General features: G+C 41.4%; 1 protein-coding gene across 1 annotated transcript in view; it reads left to right on the top strand.

Moving 5' to 3' along the window:
• Positions 1 to 4,855: 4,855 nt before the first annotated feature.
• Positions 4,856 to 20,060, top strand: part of LOC306874854 (metabotropic glutamate receptor 7-like) — a gene marked incomplete at both ends in the record, with an annotated part of 224,032 nt that continues 208,827 nt past the window's right edge. The window contains one exon of the mRNA XM_079425136.1: positions 4,856 to 5,335. Within this exon, the coding sequence (XP_079281262.1) occupies positions 4,856 to 5,335 (480 nt within the window). The remainder of the gene's footprint in view (positions 5,336 to 20,060) is intronic.

Below are 20,060 nucleotides of genomic sequence, written 5' to 3' on the forward strand. Positions count from 1 at the left end.
AAAAACTAAGATCATAATCAGAAGAATCATAATCAGAATTCGTTTTATTGCCAGGTATGTTTGCACATACGAGGAATTTGTTTTAGTGACAGTAGCTCCACAGTGCGACAGAATGACAGGACACAGATAAAAAAATTAAAAAATTAAAATGTAAAATAAAAATAATGTACAAATATACAAAAATGGACAATGTGCCAAATAGCACAAACACAATATACAAAATAGAAAATTCAGTATGTACAGGTATGTTAGGTGCGAATTTGAAATGTAATAAGTATGTGTGTTAAATAAAATAAAAACTATGATAGTGTTGTGTGTTTCATGTTTATTGTTAAGAGTTCAAGAGTTCATGAGATGGATTACCTGAGGGAAGAAACTGTTCCTGTGTCTGGTCATTCTGGTGCTCAGAGCTCTGTAGCGTCGACCAGAAAAGAGGGAGTGTGCTGGATGTGAGGGTTCCAGAGTGATTTTGCCAGCACTTTTGCTCACTCTGGATAAGTACAGTTCTTGGAGAGTGGGGAGGGTTGTACCAATAATTCGCTCAGCAGTCCGGACTATCCTCTGTAGTCTTCTGAGGTCAGATTTGGTAGCTGAGCTGAACCAGACTGTTATTGAGGTGCAGAGGATGGATTCAATGATGGCGGAGTAGAACTGTTTCAGCAAGTCCTGTGGCAGGTTGAACTTCATCAGCTGGCGAAGGAAGTACAACCTCTGCTGGGCCTTTTTCACAATAGAGTCAATGTGATTGTCCCACTTCAGGTTCTGAGAGATGGTGCTGCCCAGGAATCTGAATGACTCCACTGCAGTCACAGTGCTGTTCATGATGGTGAGTGGGGGGAGAGCAGGGGGGTTTCTCCTGAAGTCCACAATCATCTCCACAGTTTTGAGCGTGTTGAGCTCCACGTTGTTAAGACTGCACCAGACAGACAGCTCCTTAACCTCCTGTCTGTAAGCAGACTCGTCACTGTCCTGAATGAGTCAGTCTCGCCCACCACCGGTTCCCCAGTACCAGAACCTATGCAAGAGGTCACAGGGTGCGAACTACGGGGGAGCTAGGGGGAGCTCGGCTCCCCTTAATAAGACATGGGCTCCCCTGAAAACGTGATTTGAGAAATTCTGGGGGGGTCTCAAAAAATATTGACAATGTGTTATTTTGACGTGCAATTTCAGTTTTGTGTAATGTGATCATCGTGGATTATTATGTGTAAAATTGCAAAAATAGCATTTATTCATGCATGACGGCGAGTTAAACCTAATTCACTTCAATAAAGATAACTATACATGCTATTCTTGTCATGAGCATCAAGGTGTGGGGGCGCTGCGGTGCAAATTCATTCCACTCATGTTTAGTACGTTAACTCAAAGATTCGTAGAAAAATATAAACGTTGGATTCAACATTGGCCGTAGATCTGCATGCGCAGTCCTTGAAATCCATTCTGCAGTTAGTATCATACAGCCACCATGGCAAAAAGAACACAAGGCAGTTTAATGGCACGACCGATTCACCTGCGGCAAGCCCTGTTAGCGGGGATGACAACGCAAGAAGTCATTGCAAGTCCACACGCAAGCGCACAAACACCCCCCCACCCCCCGGCAAAAGAAAAAAAAGGTGGGCTCCCCCAAAGTCCACAGTATAGTTCGAACACTGCAAGGGGATTCTACACTGTCTTGTTGCTAAAAATCTATTATATAGTTCTCTGTGCAATAGTCTTACCCCTCAAAACATCTAGTCATTAATTCATCGTGTAAGTCTTTAAATGCAAAATGGTTGATCTAGTTGTCAAACTGTCAAGCACATTTTTCTACAAATTTCTATTAGACTTTTTATAAATTTGCCATAAATTGTGCAAGTGGATCTTGACTTTCACTGATGAAGAGAATATAGATCAACCAATTATAGCTCAAATAGCTCAAAGGTGCATCTCATGTACCTTCAATTGGAAAGCATATATAGACAGAGGACAACACAAGAGTTACAAATTCTGACAATAGATGAACATCCAGAAAACTATCAGGGTCAACAGACGAGAGGAAGAGGAGTAAGGATGCATGGAAGGGTACAGAGGCAAAACAGAGGAAGAGGCAGAAGGCGCCAAGGACAGAGGCGCATATCAGATGAAATAAGGGCCACTATTGTGGACCCTGTTGTCAGTCATGGCCTCACAATGGCTGAAGGGTGCAGCTAAATATTGAGAGATCAACCATATCCTCAATAATTAAAACATTTAGAAACAGTCTCTTTCAATCAATATCCCACATACAGTAATGTGTGAGTTTGTACTTTTGAAAGGAAATATGGCACATAAGAAGCGCAGCCTTCAGCATTTCAGTACAGTAACTGTCATCAAAACTGGTGCCATAGTTTACATCAGGTCACAGAGTGCAGTGTTATATTGACAACATGACTAAGCATTTTCAGTATCTTGTTTGTGAACAATGACACAAGGACTTTTCATTCTGATGGCACTGATATGTTCATTAACATAAATACTTACTTTTGAGAGATGAACTAAAGATTTTGAGTAACTTACAGGCTTTTGCAGGAAATCTATTGTGCATTGCTGTTTGTAGGAATTGTTTTGAGAAATGCATATACTTCTTTGCAAATTGTAAGGATGATTTGAAAAATGCACCAAAGCGACTGAGAAAAACTGTAAGAACCATTTAAAACACTTTCTATAAGCCAGTTTCTGCCATGGAATAAAATAATAATAATAATAATAATAAAATGGTAATTGTGACTGTAATTTCTTAATTTTTCTTAGAATTGTGAGTTTATATCTCACATATCTGACATATCTTATATCTGACAGAATTTAATTATTTTTTTGAATCCCTTAGGAGTGAACTGGCAAAATGTGAGATTAATGGAAAACAAAATGCCTTTTTATGTATGTATGTATGTATTTATTTTTATTCTGTGGCTAACTGGCTTCCATAAAAAAATGATTTCAGAAATGTAATTTGTTTTCTCTCTTGTAGGTTTTGGGTTAGTCTGCAGTATGTTCTGTTGTTCTTATCAATGGAAATTGTTATTAAATTGTAATTGTATTTATCTTGAAAGCATCTAAGATAAATGTAGTATAAAGATTTCTCCATTATAGGTGTATTTATACTATAGACCTAATTCCAATAATGTATGAAATATATCTGGACCCAATGTCCCCAATAGGATAGTAAAAACACTTACACCTACATTTCGGGGTCTAGCCAACAGCCCCAACAGGAAAGACAGGTACTAAGTAGTGTCTTGAAAATTTAAAAATGCAAATGCTTGTCTGATTTTGGTTTAGGGAATAGAACATCACTTGCCTTAGCATTATTAGCTCTCCGTAAAACAATATATGTCAGTGGAACTTCCCCATCATAACAGAATAGCAAACGTGTGTGAGAGAGAGCGAGAGAGAGAGTGCATCACTACCCTGATAGCACACATACATCTCGGAGACATCTATTTGATGTCTGCATTTACATCTGCAAGACGTATTTTTTAGGGTGTTTGCTCATCTGCAATACGTCTATAGGATGTTTCCTTTTAGATGTCAAATAGATGTCTATTAGATGTCTTTAAGATGTTTATGATTTAGAATGTATGTAAAACTGACATCTTAAAGACATCTGTCAGACGTTGTAGACAGTGCAGACGTACGTGTGCTATCTGGGTAGTGGGGCGGTAAAATCATGAATTGATGTTGACAGAATTCATTTCCTCTGTCAGCCACAGTCGCTGCATTCATCAGGAAAAACAATGTGAGTCTCTAGAGCTGGAACATATTCCATATTAACCCACATCTGTGAAATAATGTCGTGCGGAATACGTTTTTTTGGCGGAACACAAGTGTATGAATGAGGAGTTGATCCAAATATGGTTAAATGTTTGAGAAGCCTTTCTCTCTCTATTACAGAGAATGCTGTGGTGAAAATCTTAACGTCAAACCCGCATTCAACTGAGCTTTGGAACCAAGAAACTTAGTGAGACCTCCATTGCAACAGCTCCCTCAGTTAATCATTGAGTTTAATGACTATATCGCGTTATGATTCGCCTCACATACAGGAGCGTATTTTCTTTGAGGGCTGACCAGGATGAGTAACACGACATCGATCGTGTGTTGAGTCATTTGACAAATCCATATTTGATTCAGGGTGGAGAGAGAGAGAGAGAGAGAGAGAGAGCTACATAGAGAGGAGGAGACACGCGGGCTGTCTTGTCTCTTGTGAGGATTTTCGCAAGACCAAAAGACATATCTCTGCCTAAGCTCGCTTTCTTTCTCTCAAATGTAATAAGAAGCACCTGCTCCAAGGGAAGGGGAAAAACGCCTGAGCGAAGTCCGCGATGGGAGGATGTTACGGATATCTGACCTAACAACGATTCTCTGCAACATTTTTCTCTGACCGTTCTACGCGACTTGTCATTCTGAAAGGAAACTTTTTTGCCGCCTTATTTTTTTAAAAAACATAAAATCCGTTAAAACTCAGTCGCGATGGTTTTACAGTGGCGTTGTGACATCAGCGTGGATCGGACGCGTTTTAGTCGAATATCGCTGCGCTTTAATACGTTTTGCGTGTGTTTGATTTAAGGACAAATCATAGAAAGGTACTGTACGTATTTCACTTTGTTCTTCTGTTTTTTTTTTTCTTTATTTAAAGAATGCAGAATGTCTAAGCAACAAGCGGCGCCATACGCCGCGCACTTTCCCAAGCAATAACGCATCCTTATTGCGCGGCGTTTTTGGAAAAAACCTCAACGTATTCCCACATCAACCTTACTTTTAAAGGGTCTATGGCCGTTATTGAGATCGAATCTGTTTTTGTTTACCAATAAATACTGTGAAAAGTGCCTTTTTCCGAGAAGACATGGCTTGCTTTCCATGGCGGGTATTTTGGATAATTCAAGCGCTTGTGGATGTGACACTTTCGCAGGAAATCTACGCTCCTCATTCCGTCAGAATTGAGGGAGATTTGACCCTGGGTGGCCTTTTCCCGGTCCATGCCCGCGGGGTCTCCGGGGAACCGTGTGGAGATATCAAGAAGGAGAACGGGATACACCGGCTGGAGGCGATGCTTTATGCATTGGACCAAATCAACAGTGACGACGAGCTTTTGCCCAACATCAATTTAGGCGCTCGGGTTTTAGACACATGCTCGCGAGACACGTACGCGTTGGAGCAGTCCCTTACTTTTGTGCAGGCTCTCATACAGAAAGACACGTCGGATGTGAGGTGCACGAACGGAGAGCCCCCGGTGTTCGTTAAACCTGAAAAGGTGGTCGCAGTCATAGGGGCTTCGGCGAGTTCAGTGTCCATCATGGTCGCAAATATACTGCGACTGTTCCAGGTGAGTCTGAGCCCAAGTGCCCAGCGGTAGCCTATCACATGTGTTGGAATGAGTCCCTGCATCACGGTTTCATGTCGTTTCACCCCGTATGATTACATGACAGCTGATTTATCAGAACGCATAATGCCTCAAAACGCCACATAATACGGCACCGCGTAATGACGGTTATTTATGTATTGGAAAGCATGTTATGTTTTTGCAATCAGTAGCGTAACCTAAACAGGTTGTTAGTCACAATCAATGAATCGATCAAGCATTGACTCCTCACACTTGCAGAGTGGCTTTTAAACAGGGTTCATTTCTTTGTCTCTATCTATTTTCAATTTCAAAGTACTTTATTGATATGATTGCTTGACGCATTTATTCTATTCTATTCTATTCTATTCTATTCTATTCTATTAAATGATAGTACGTGTAACTAAAATAAATGTCATCGTTGCATATTTTTTTTCCATTAATGCCACATAATAATAATAGTAATAATAATAATAAATGAAATAAAATGACAAAAAAGTACAATATTATAATTTTTCTCTCTATTTCTCTGTTTTCTGCCCTCCTGCTGTTGCTCCAAACAGGCTTGATGTTAAAACGTTACAATGAAGTGGATAGGCTGAAATTAATTTGTGAATTAAGATTCAGCTTTCTAGAGGCAGATTAAGCTGCTGTGCTCTACATTGGGTTATCCACCTAGCTAGTTCATGTTTGCATTGCAATAAATAGTTAATTTGGTTCTCTCTGTTCCCACAACATTTGGAAATTACAGTCAGATTATCTCCAAAGCGTGTGTTTTGGCAGATACAACGTGAGCTACATTGAGAGAACGTGTAAAAGATCTGAAAACAAATTATTTTGAATGTACAATAAGCCACGCATGAGAATAATGCACAAACACCAGTATAATTAATCAGAATCAATCCTTGTAGGGTGTAAATTGACTAGTTGCAGTAACCAAAAATGTAAATGCATCCAAATATGGCATACGGAGAGATTGTATCCTGCCCCTTTGTTCTGAAGTGTGTGATTAGTGATACAGCAATTAAAATAGTAACAGTCTATACAGTTGCCTGTAATGATGTGAGAGGATTATACAGCCTTGTCTATGTTCTGCATCAGAGATAAACACGGCTAATGACATCCCACCGGTCTTCTAGGATGATTCAAACCTCATCCTTCTCCAGATTTTTTTGCGCTGTTTACCAAGGTTCTCTTTTGGTCTTACTCACAAGCAAACAGGTAGTTTAACATCTCTAAACTCAAATTTGTTTGGTGAAACTTAAAGAAATGTTCCAGGTTCAGTCTATTTGTTGCATGTCATCAATTACCACAGAAGATAATTTTGATAATCTTGGTTACTGTAAGACACATTAAAATGGAAATAAATGGGTCAACACTGAAGATTTTACATCCTGTCATGACTAAAGCCAATAAACCTTTAAAATATTTGCAATTAAAACATGAACATGGAATATTACTTGATTAACCTAACGTAATTGAAGAATTAACTAAAAATTAAACCATACAGAATAGTAGTCCCACTACTACATTAATAAAAAAAAAAAAAACAAATGGCGTGGAAACAGGTTTCACTCAGAAATTGCTATTGGATTTTATTACTTGCAATGAAATGGCAAGTAAAACTTTGAATTAATCATGATATTTTGAAGTGGAAAGACCGAAATAGTATATTCTTATAAAATGGATGGCAATGTTTTATTTACAACTTCAAAAAAAAAACTTTTTACAGTGTAAAATACAATTTTTAAAACATTAATACAAGAAACAAATGCCTTTTTCCACTTCCAACAAGCAAATGTTATTATAACTTTTTTTTATATATATATACTAATTCTTTAGTAAACAACATTTGCATTACAAATTCTGCCAGAATTTTCCCAAATCAATTCCTGCTCAAATTGTGCATTGGTGTCAGATGTCTTGACATAAATCTGTTTACCACCAATATTTTTATCTCTTTTGCATGATCGTTATAGTATTTAAAGGCATAAACTGTTTAATTAAATGGAAAATTGTGACGTTATTCACGTTAAACATCTGTTGAGCACTTTGTGAGTTTACATTAAATATTCACAACCATATTGAGTTTTGACAAAAAACTGTCCTGTGCACTACAATATGTAGACACAGATTAAATAGTTGCTCATGTGTTGTTGAATTAATAATTTTACAGTAACAGACATGAGCTGCAAGCACTCGCATGTGAAAATGCAATATTTATGTCACTTTTCTCCAGCTTCCTACCACACAGCTAATGGCTAGAGCAGTTTCAGCAGACCTCGCAGATCTCTTATAAGAGCTTGACTTTTTGCCCTACATGGACTATTTAGAAAATATTTACTAAAATACACCCATACACATGGGATGTAACGCCAGCCAACCTGTGTCACAAACCCTCGGTCGTGAGCATTAAGAAATTAATTTAAAGCCCGTGTTTTGGCCCGTTAGCGACCTGCATCCTTTCAGAAAACTGTTTGCTTATTTCCCTATGTCCTCACTCTTGCTCCGAGTCTCTGACTGTTTTTATATGCTCCAGGGTTGGGATTTCACAAAGCATCCCTGACGACCACAAGCTCTTTCTGAACGCGATGAGAGCTGCGGTGATGAGAGTTGATGTGAGGAGGGCGATGCTCTCTGACACAGTTCATGAGGCGTACAAGCAGTTTTTACATTCTCCACCTCAACACAGTTGGACTCAAAATGCTTGTGACACTACAGGCCCCAAATTTCATTCTTTTGTGGTATGCCATTACTTTAGCACAAAACCGCTTTTTTTTTTTTTTTAGCGGGAAAGTGAAGGGAAGTACAAATTAGGACATGGCCTGAAATTGTACCTTAAGTCAAAGGTGTCTGGGTTCAATGTGAAATTCATATCGATGTTATTTAATTTTCTTAATTGTGTGGATGCCTGTTACACCTCAGAGTAAAAAAAATAGAAGTTCCACTCAGAGATTTAAACTTACATTGTAAGATATAAAGTTGAATTATGAGATACAAAGTCAGATTTACAATAAACAAAACTAAAAATACGTCTCAGGTTACGTATGTAACCTTGGTTCCCTGAGAGTAGGGAACGAGACACTGCATCCTCTAGGGGTCGCTATGGGGAACGCCTTGGCGTGACCGGTGTCTTGAAGCATATAACTAATCACGACAATAACATTGGCCGGCGACAGCCTATGACGTTATTTCCTGTGCGGTCACAGTATAAAGGGGCGCCGGGAAAATACGTCATTCACTTCTTCGTCTGAAGCTTGCATCCGAAGCATGGCACTGAACCTAGAGGACGCAGTGTCTCGTTCCCTACTCTCAGGGAACCAAGGTTACAGACGTAACCTGAGACGTTCCCTTTCGAGGGAACTTCGAACTGCGTCCTCTAGGGGTCGCTATGGGGAACAAAATACCCACACCACCATGCTGAGGGGAGTGCAAGCCAAGCACTAAGTACCAACTCTACCCGGCTAAGGGAGTTGCCCCTGGGACGGTAGGACGGCTGTCAGTGACATTATCCCCTTCGGCCAAAGGCCTGAGCTGCATAACCCAGAACTTACCTGTTAGGGGCCGGGCCTCCTGGACCCAGGGTAGAGCTCAAAGGCTTGGAATCAGAAGAAGAGGTTCCTTTAAGGGGATATGACCAAGTGCCTAGGATAGTAACTAAGTCTTGGCCTGTCACCCAGGGGCTACTGCTTGCTCTGCAAGAGCTCGCTGAAGGAACTATCTCAACAGATTCTTGGTAGCAACACCCTGTTCAAGTAGTATCACTGGGGATACATAGGTAGAGTGGGGCCAAAGGTGAAACCGGGGCCTGACGGACTCAAAGAATGGGCACGAAGCCGCAGCGCATAAACCATACCATACAGGATGACCGCAAAAACCCTTGGTGTGCGATCTTACCACAACATGGTTTTCAGAAAGTACACAAAGACTAGCGCATGCACTTACCATATCATGGACTTGTAAATATTCTCGGGAGGGAGCAGCATGCTCATAGGTGACCCTCTATGCTGGAGAGAGCAAAGCTAGCTCTACCAACAAGGAGAGCAACTTAACAGGGAGGCAGAGAGAGGCCTAACAACCTGAAGTAGCTAACTCACAGAGCTGAATTCTTTCAGATGCCCGGGAGGGAGCAGCATGCTCATAGGTGACCCTCTAAGTGAGGGGAGCAATGCTAGCTCTACCAAGGCAGAGCTCTGGAGAGCGGAGAACATTAACTCTCAGCATGAGAGGGAACTCAGACGCTCAGAAGGGAGCGGCATGCTCATAGGTGACCCTCTAAGTTAAGGGGAGCAATGCCAGCTCGACCAACAAGGAGCTCATGAGGGAGCAGCATGCTCGTAGGTGACCCTCTATAGTGAGGGGAGCAATGCTAGCTCTACCAAGGCAGAGCTCTGGAGAGCGGAGAACTTAACTCTCAGCATGAGAGGGAACTCAGACGCTCAGAAGGGAGCGGCATGCTCATAGGTGACCCTCTAAGTTAAGGAGAGCAATGCCAGCTTGACCAACAAGGAGAGCTCGAATAGGGTAACTCAACAGGGAGGCAGCATTACCAACTTCCTGGTGTCACTGCCACAGAGCTCATAAAGAACCTCCCGCAGTGAGGTTTTGGAACACTGCCATGTTCAGAGCGGCACTCTCAGCCCTCGGGCTGAGGCGGTCCTTACGACACAAACTGGGAACAGGAGGTGCATAGCTAGTTCTCGCAATGAGAGGAGCACACCCTAGCTCAACCAGAAGGCAGTGCCATAAATTCTATGTATGTCTGAAGAGCTATCGCTCCTCAGAGCTAAAAGCACTCAGGAAAGGTTTCCACAGAAACACCTCTCACTCGTACCTCCGGGAAAGCAGTGTACTTAAGCCCACTCCACGGAATCCGATTGGGTCAGTTGCCCGGGGGGGCAGATCCTAAATCGGCCCGTTAAAAACAGATACCCAACTGTGTCTCAGTGGGTTGTTATTGGAAATTGAAAAGAAAAGCTTAAGCTCAGCTCACTCCTTGCTGGACGCTCTCAGTCATTTAACATCATGATTGAGCAGTAAACTGAGATCAAGACTCAAGCTTCCAAAGAAATTTAACATCTAAAAGCCTCAGAAACTGAATCAACTTCCTGTATTGTTTGTATTCATCGCTAAGAGTAAAGACAGAAAAGTTCCATGAGTGTGTGATTTCCCTCAGGTTGAAAACGAGCATTAGAACCTAAAACTCTCTTCAGATCAAAACAACTCATTGCAACGAATGTGTGTGTTTGTTTACGTCTTTTGTTTCGTGTTGTTTAGCTTAGTATTGTGTTAGTGTAGTGAAATAAACTTTGATTCTATTAAGAAATCTCATGTCTGTAGCTGTGATTTTCCAAGTCAGAAATTACTTGCCAAAGATCATGTTTTACCTGCGCTCATGAGCTAGATAACTAACTATTTGGTTTGTTTTATCGTTGGCCACGAATAAGATAAACAAAATTGTTAAGAGATAACGTGCTGATTTTAATGCTTGCTGGACAAGTCGTTAATAAGGTATAGTTAACAAGGTATAAGTTGGACATTCTGATTAATCTCAATTAATCATATAAATATTGAATCTTAAGAGTGATTCCCTAAAAGCTAAAATTAGAACCAAGGTTCTAAAGATTACTTACATTTATTTAGGAGAATTTTAAGATGGCATTAGTTTGATTTGAAAATTCATAGCACATTCATAAATAATAAATTTGTGTGTTTTTCTATTTTTAACCGGAAAGAAATAGTTGATACACAGAAAGTCAAAGTTGTTTTCACTATACTGTACACGTACATGTGGCAATGTGTTTTGAATGAAAGTGCAATGTGTGTTGTTGTTGTTTAAGAAAATAGGAAACTGCAGTAAAATTGAAAAGTGTCCGTGAGACATAAGTCGCTCCTAGCGCAGAGAAAAGAAAAGGAGAGAATTAAGCGTGTTCCTTTGTTCTCTTTCTATAAGGCCTTCATAGTGTGATTATAGTTTGTGCGTGTTCTACTTCTATTCACCTATGGTTAATAAATCTCCCTGGCGAGAACATTAACTTAGCTACTTAATGATTGTCTGCCACTTGTGATTCACTAAAGAGTGAACTCACCGCGCGGTGCTCAGAAGGAGCGGCCGAAACGCGTCTGTAAAGGGAGTATTGCATTGTTGAAAGACAAATAGTGTGATAGGAAATCCACTGTGTTTTGTCTGTGAACTACGGCCCGCCGCGGCCAAAGTGTTAGATTGAAAATGAATCTGTGGGTTAATTTAATTCAGTCTAAATGAGTTGAGATTGTTAGTGCTATAAGAAAGAAAATAAACTAAATAGTGCTCTTGTGGCTGTTTAAACCTGAGACACCCTGAGCCTGGGGGTGTCACCATGGTAACGGCCTGACCTGAAGTCGTCAGAGACTCTTTCGGAAATTTTCGAGTGCGCACGCACAGCCTGCGAGCGCCATTTTGAAGCTGTTTGTAAACAAATAGCATAGCACGGAGCTAACTGAAGCTAGTAGGTAGCATTGAAGCTTAGCCAAAGCTGGTAGCATTGAAGGCTAGCGATTAGCACCTAACATTTTGTAGCCTGTGGGTTGAATGCAGTGTGTGCTGTGCAGTGTGTGTGTTAAACGGTTAACTCTTTTACTGCTGAACTTTAACTCACACTAAGAGTGTTCACATAATTTCTCTCTCTCTCCTTTGCATTTATTCATGCTATACCTCTCCTCCCATTTGAAAGGACTTTAACAAATGCAGACTTAGATAAACCATTACTAAGCAAGGCAGCTAATTTTGATAGGAATAAAGGCATTTAACGTTAGCCAGGATTGGTCTTTTCCCCTTTGAGTTAGACAGTTAATGTTGGACCTTAGCCTCATTGCTTTGATAGGAAGATAATTAATTTAATTATAATTGCGCTCATGATTTTTAAGGATATCAGCGGGTGAATCGCTACGAAATATTTGAAACTGATAATTTGATTTCATAACTAATCCCAGATGTGAAGTTAAACTCATTTCATCAAAATAATTTCAGCTCCAGATTCCATATAGACTGATTGAGATAATTATGCGTGCTTTGATAATTTAACAATAACATTAAGATCTTAATTATTAACTATCAATGTGTTTGATTGTCGGTCCAGGAAAATTTTAGAATTTCCTTTACAAATTGAGATAGTAAAGATTAATTTGTTCTGAAGGTTCCAATGACACAAGGAATTAGTAAGTGAGATTTAGGGATGTGGAATTTGTCATTTAATTTAATAATTAATTACGAATTTGAAAATTCTAATTCAATTTAATAATTAATTACAGTTCCTGTTTCATACTGGGTCCAGTTGTAATTGCGCTTGTAATGACAAACATCATTAAGATCTTAATACTTAACCCTCTGGGGTCTGAGGTAATTTTGGGGCCCTTGAGATGTGTTGACATGCCCTGATATTTGTGCTTATTTCAGCTACTTATACTATTGACCAACATGTATTTTTTTTGTATTCAGCACAAACTATGCTACAATAATATGTGACCAAGGTGGATGTACATGTTTGCATTTGTTAGAAAAAAAATATTATGCGTGGTTAGTAAGTTTTGGGGAAAAAAATGTAGCTGAAATAAGGCCATACTAAATCGTCCTGAATAAGACTTTTGTGTAATCAGTCTTCTAGGCTAGAATATTTACTTCACAATTATGTGAAAATCATTCAGCTTACTCATTCACAGAAAAAAAATATATTGATTTAAATTTTTAAAGACATGCTTTGTGATCGAAAGCCAATATGCTAGGGAGTGGTAATAGCCTTGAATATTAAGCGATTTTCACCTGAGAGACAAAGGGCCCTCCCCTAAAGGCTGCTAATGGGCCATCAGTGTGACTCTGACTGAGGCAGGTAAGAGAGTGTGAGGAGACTGAAAAAATTGGGTTTTTAAATGATTTGTATTTTATTTACAACACAGTATAATCAAAACATACATAATGAAGGTCAAAGACACATTATTGTGCACACTGATCTAACCACAGAGATGTGAACAGACTTTGAGTCATTCCTGCAACAGATTCTGTTCAACAAGTGAAACAAGTACCTGACATTTACTTATTTCCATGGATTCAAGAAGAAAAAAACATAATCAGTAGTCAAGGATCTTGTTTTACCATATAATATCAGTGTAGTTGACCATCTGATGTTGGTACAGCGATCTCAGAGGAAAACATCTTGAAGAAAGTCATCAGGATACATCTGTGGTTCAGGCACCTGATTCAATAAAATACAAACAACCAAAAAAAAAACATTTGTGAGCATAGACTCATGCATGCTTTGTACTATCATACACAAAAAAATACATTTTATATCTGAGAAACTAATTATTATTGTTTAGTACGTTATTAAAATCTATTTTTGAACAGAGTAGGCTATTAATAATAAACGTGTTGTAAACATACTTAGACTCGTAGCATTCATCATGTTACAATGTACTCTCATATTACTTTTATTGTTTTATATAGAGCATGAAAACAACAGTTTGGGGAAAAAAACCAAAAGAACACAACTATGATTTTGTAGTCATACAGCCTAGTATGCATGAAATTATAGAAGCTGTTATGATTCTGCAGCCATAGACTCATGTATGCTGTGAACCACAAAAGGATGTAATTTGTACTATAAAAAATGTTATATCTGAGAAACTATTTATTATTGTTTAGCATGTTATTTAAATCTATTTTTGAACAGAGAAGACTATTAATAATAAACATGTTCTAAACATACTTAGACTCGTAGCATTCATCATGTTACAATGTACTCTCATATTACTTTTATTGTTTTATATAGAGCATGAAAACATCATCGTGCCATAAGAAATTTAAATACAATGAATTGTCCATCATATTCAAACACTGTAGTCTGGAATTACAGTTTGGGAGAAAAACAACTATGATTTTGCAGTCATATAGTCTTGTATGTATGATTTTATAGTAGCTGTTATGATTCTGCAGCCATAGACTCATGTATGCTGTGAACTACAAAATGATGTACTTTGTACCATTAAAAAAGGATATTTTATATCTGAGAAACTAATTGTTATTGTTTAGCACGGTATTAAATCTATTTGTGAACATTACACATTCTTAGATGCGTAGCATTCATCATGTTGTCGTTTGGGAAAAACCCAACTAAACGCGTTCAGGTTTGTCACAATAACACGCTAACTAATGCAAAAAACAAGCACTTACTCATCAGATCGATCGATGTCTTCTGGATGAACTCTTGGCTCTTAATCTGAGGTAAATCCAGCCTTTACTCAGAGCGGCTTCTTCCAGAAACGAACAGTAGCAGAGATGAACAGAGTCTCGTGACTGTTTGTTTATGTTGTTGGGCGTCTCCAAGCGCGCGCGGGTCACGTGGTTATTTACATGTGAACACGAGGGGGCAGGATCACATTAGAAATAATGAGTTAGACTGGACAGACTGAACATTGTGTTGGTTTCATATGGATTACTTTATCACAGAACATTTGTTTTCGACAACACTTCAGTTGAAAGCAGACACATCAGGCTTTCTATAGAGATAACTCTCATGTTTCTGTGTTGAGGATTTGCTGAGTTACACTTCATTTTAGTGACGTGTTACTATAAACAGATCGCAGAGACGGAGAAGACAGAGAGCGCACCCTGTTTGTTTTCTTTTTTCCCCAAAACCACAGTTTTGTTGTAATCGTGAGTGTACTCAAAAAAAAAGTAGACACTTAACAGTTTCGATTGATGTATAACACTTATTTGTGTGACCAAAATCAACAGAGTATTTTTTGTGTCTTTTGCACTTATCTTAAAAAAAACGAGTTTGTATCGCCGGCGATACAGCCGACCCCAAAGGTTTAACTGCCAATAATACTCTGCGACTAGGAAGACCATTATAATATTATAATAGAATTATATTATCCCTCTGAAAAGTTAACTTGAATCGATCCTATCAATTTTAATGATGACATCTTGAAAAATTTAATTAGGAATCACAATTTATAATTTGAAATTCTAAATTCCATGTGCAATTAAGTTGGTTCCATCTGCCTCATTTTAAATCCTTTAGTTACTTAAGTAACACAGAAGTTAATTTAAGTATACGTTTGCTTAGGCCTAATAGTCAATAGGGCTCCCCCTAGTGCTTGGTTGGTGAAGTGACATTGTTCACAGTGCGGGTTAGAGCAAGTGAATCCACCTGTTCCGACGTAAACCTGGTGCAGGCTGGGGGGGAAACTGAATATCTCTGTCCTAGTATTGCACACGTGAAGGTCCGCAGCAGGCCTAGCAATCGGGTATCGGAGGAGGAGTCAACGGCTGACTGGGCGAAGGTGCTGATATACCACCTCGGTTATTGACTGAGGTACGTCGGACTCCGGGTCTGCGCCGACAGGATAGCTCCCGAGATTTAGCCCCGCCCCTCTTCAGGCCAGCAGTCGATGACGTGCCTCATCCGTGTCTCAGCCCGGTTGTGCCAAAAGCCACAGCTGTTTGAGAGACTCACTGCAATTACGTGGGGACTGAGTGTTCGGCAGGACCCTTACAGGAGCTCACCTGGTGCGCTCTCGGGCGGAGGGCCTTGCTGCTGTACTCCACTGGACCAATTTAATTTTCTCACCCTGCCTAGGGCATAAGAACTTAAACTTCTAATTAGCCAAACTCCAAAAGAAAATTAGGTTTTTCTCAAAACTTAGACCAGTGCATTTTACCCCACTAAAATTAGCAAAGCCAAAACCCTAGGGGTATCGAATCAACAGCGCCACCGTGCTGTCATACTTCTTACTAATCCTGACATTGGGAGGAAATCCTCACTCTTCTACTTCTCTTTTCTCCCTGCCACTATCTGCTAAATTGACTACTGCTACTGGTTGCTGGGATTTTGCCTGAGGGAAAGCATAAGCAGAGAACTTTAGCTATTGAACAGGTATTTGTGAAACTTGAGAACGACGTTTCAAAATTGTTTTCCATTTACCTTCCTCTTTGTGAAATCCTACCCCACCAGGCTGAAGCAGGTCGACGGAAAGGTAGACGTCGGTGAGATTTCCAACACGCACGAGGAACACGCTAACAGGCGTTGTGGTGTCAATCTTGTCATTACGGGACCAGTACTGTCATTGTTATTATTTTCCTTCACCCTGGAGAAAAATATTAGCAATCACAGACTTACATAAAAAAACATTTCCTTTTACAATCCTCTGACTAAGAAGCAACCTTCTGATATCAGACTTAACAAAAAAAAAAGGAAATCTAATATCAAGAAAGATATATTTTGTTTGTGTCCCTCTCCCTCACTTTGGTTGAGCCTAACCTTCACCCTTGAAAAAAAAAATAAAAAGAGAAGGGCCTGGGAGGATCTGGAAACATGGCTAAGTGTTGCAACAGACAGCCTCCTCCCTAACGCCGCTGAAGCACTGAAACACCAGACACAGGACCAGCTGGATGAAAACATAACAAGTCTCATGGCACAAGACCCAAGTAAAAGCTACACTCACAAAGAATTAGCCAAGATCACCAGCTCCTTAAGCCACACACTCATCGCGACCCTCAAGTTGAGCGACAAGCACGCTGCACAGCTCCAGCAGGAGTTGACACGCGCACAACGACGCATCGAGCAGCTGGAACTGGAAGCTCAAGAACGACGGGAAAGACCCGATGAGGTGAGCCAAGGCACTGAAGAGGAGATCAAAAGGCTTCAAGAAACCCTAGTAGCTACTAACCAACAAATGCGACAAGTCAAAGCAGACTACGCTGATCGGTCTGACAAGCTACAGTATGCAGAACAGCTGCTGGAGAAAGCAAAGGCCGACTTCAGGGATAAGAACAGCAGAATCAAAGCCCTTGAAGCTCACTTGCATGAGTCAAGAAACGAGATTAGCCGTCTAACACTACAGCTAGACTACGTCAAAGAAGAAGCTGATAGTTTCCAAGAGGAACTCAAGCACGCTTATGAACTGCGCCGTGAGCCATCAAGGACACGAGACGCACCGACCTCACCCCTGCCAAGCAGGACTGGGTCACCTGTTCCAGGTCTGACGTGAGAAAAAGGTGGATGGCGTGGTACTGAAACATTCACCACCTCCCTCTGGAGAACTTTACCTCACTCTACCTCAGCCAAAAGAATCTGCGGCAGCCAGCCACAGATCATCGCACTGCTTGGACCTAAAAGACCTCGCCAAGCTCACCAGGAACATTGGCAAATTCACCCCGAGCGTGCCAAATAGCCAAAATGTCCAAGCGTAGCTCCAAGACATCGATTTCCATCTGGAAATGCGACCTAACGTTACAGACAAAGATAGACTCTATTTACTCCGAACGACATCCAGTTCTGAAGTTCGCAGCTTCCTGGACAGGCAGCCTGCTTACAAAAAGACTGATTACCAACTGCTCCGAGAAGCCCTCATTAAAGAGTTCTCCGACCCTGAGTCCGAACAAGGCCTAGTGGCTGCCCTGGAGACAAGACAAGGATGTCACGAACCTCCTCAAGCCTACTATAGTCAACTCAGACGAGCATACTTTGGAACTCGTAACCAACCCGACATGGAAGACAAACTAAACTTCAAAACTCTCTTCCTAAGGAACCCTCACCCCGGTGGCACACCACACCAGCCCTGATATCCTAACCGTTTCCTCACAAAATCCAGTCCCTCAACTCCTAGGCGATCTCATTGAGAAAGGTATAGCAAAAATGTTTTACCTCTCCATCATCATTGAACGACACATCAGAGTCGAAGCCCTTCTGGACACGGGAGCCGACATCACTCTAATGTCCACCGAGCTCCTCGAAAAGGTCCAAGAAAGAACAAAGAGGACTAACACAACCCTCAGACTCCAGAGGTGTGAGCTGAACCTCCAAGCATATTCCCACATGGGCCTCCAACTGAAACATGTGGCCCCAATCCACCTAACGGTGGGATCAATGGATCTCGTCCATCCAATATACGTCTCACCACTCAAGACGTATCCACTTCTCATTGGGAAAGATCTGCTTAATCGTTTCGAACCGCTGATAGACTTCAAGCACGTAAAGATTTGGACACAAGTCCGCGAGCCTCTGCCCTGCCAGTCATTAGACTCCAACGAGACCCTAATGCACTGACTGATGATGCAGTAGCAAAGCCTGTACCTGGATCAAGTACAAGCAGCAAAGACCAGGACCCTCTCCTCTGCTCACTGCAGGAGCCTGAATCAAACACAGGCCCCCTTCGAATCACGACTGCAATAGATGTCCAAGGCACATCAGTGTCCGACGCGGCACTAGCCCTGTGGGCAGAGAACTCAGCCATCAGCCTGAATCTATTCAGAACACTGAAGCAAAGACATTGGAGTCTACCACATGTCGCTAAGCACAGCCGCTTCCCTCTCAGTCCCTGGTTGACAATTAGGGCCACCTCCAAGATCATCTGCACTCTGGACATGCGATGGAACGACAGGCATCTGAGTCACTACTTCCTTGTCATCCCAGACCTGCCTCATGACATCTACATTAGAGCGGATATCATGGTCCGGCTCAATGCTTGCATTGATACTGTGAACGACATCATATCGGCTCCTCTGTCACAACAACTGACTACTTCAGTCAACCTCAAGAACCTCCAATCTGGTCAAACCATGCCCGACGCATGCGCCATGATCACGGAGCAAGAAGCCACAATACCGGCTTACAGCAAGAGTGTCAGCGTCCGCCTCAACATGCGACCTGGCCAAACTCTAAACAGTAAGCTAGGCTTCTTCTAACCTTCCAGGACCTGCCTAAAACTAGGACTGACCCTGGAAGCCACACCTCTCATCGAAGTGTCATCTCGTGCTGTGTATGTGTCGTTCAACAACTGTACGGCCCAAGACATCCACGTTCCCAAAGCCAATCACCTGGGATGGCTCATCAGCCAGGCATTCCACGACTTTGAACTGATGGTACCTGTCATACCAGCACAGCTAATGCCAGACGAATACGACGACACCGTAGCGTTCACAAAACCTCATGAACTCATCGCCATCACTTCCATTCTGCCGGTGTCCAGAGAAAGCGTCTGCCGTTCAGAACTAACAGATGACACTCACCTCGCTGTCTACGCTGTCTCAACACAGCCTGCGACAGAAGCACCTACACAGGTGAACACCGGGGCCCAAAGCCCCTCAAATGACTTAACTGCAGAAGAACCCTACGCCGGGTTCAACGCACAAATTCAGCAGATCTTGAGTGAGGCGGATGCCCTCCATGACGAAGTGGATCGCCAAGGACTCAAAGAGGTTCTGCACAAGTACAAGGACTCCTTCACAACATCCACACGGTGCGCATCCCGACAAATCCAGATGCACCAACCACATTTATGCGACAGTACAAGATTCCAATAGCGTCATACGAGCCAGTGCAAGAAATTGTTGACTCCATGCTGGAAAAGGGGGTCATCCGGCCCTGTAACAGCACATACCCCGATATGGCCAGTCCTAAAACCCAACGGAAAATGGCGGCCCACCATCGACTATCGCAAGTTGAATCAGCAAGTACCATTGTCACGATGGCCTATGACCCAATTGGATCAAGAAATGCCTAAAATCAAAGGCTCGACGATCCTATCAACACTGGACGTCGCCTCCGGGTTCTGGACAATCCCTGTCCACCCCGATGACCAACACAAGCTAGCATTCACCTTTGGCAATCGACAATACACCTTCACACGGTGTCCCTTCGGCTATGCCAACTCACCAGCTGAATTCAACATC

The sequence above is a fragment of the Barbus barbus genome (genome assembly GCF_936440315.1).
Source record: "Barbus barbus genome assembly, chromosome: 9".
In the NCBI taxonomy this organism is placed as follows: domain Eukaryota; kingdom Metazoa; phylum Chordata; class Actinopteri; order Cypriniformes; family Cyprinidae; genus Barbus; species Barbus barbus.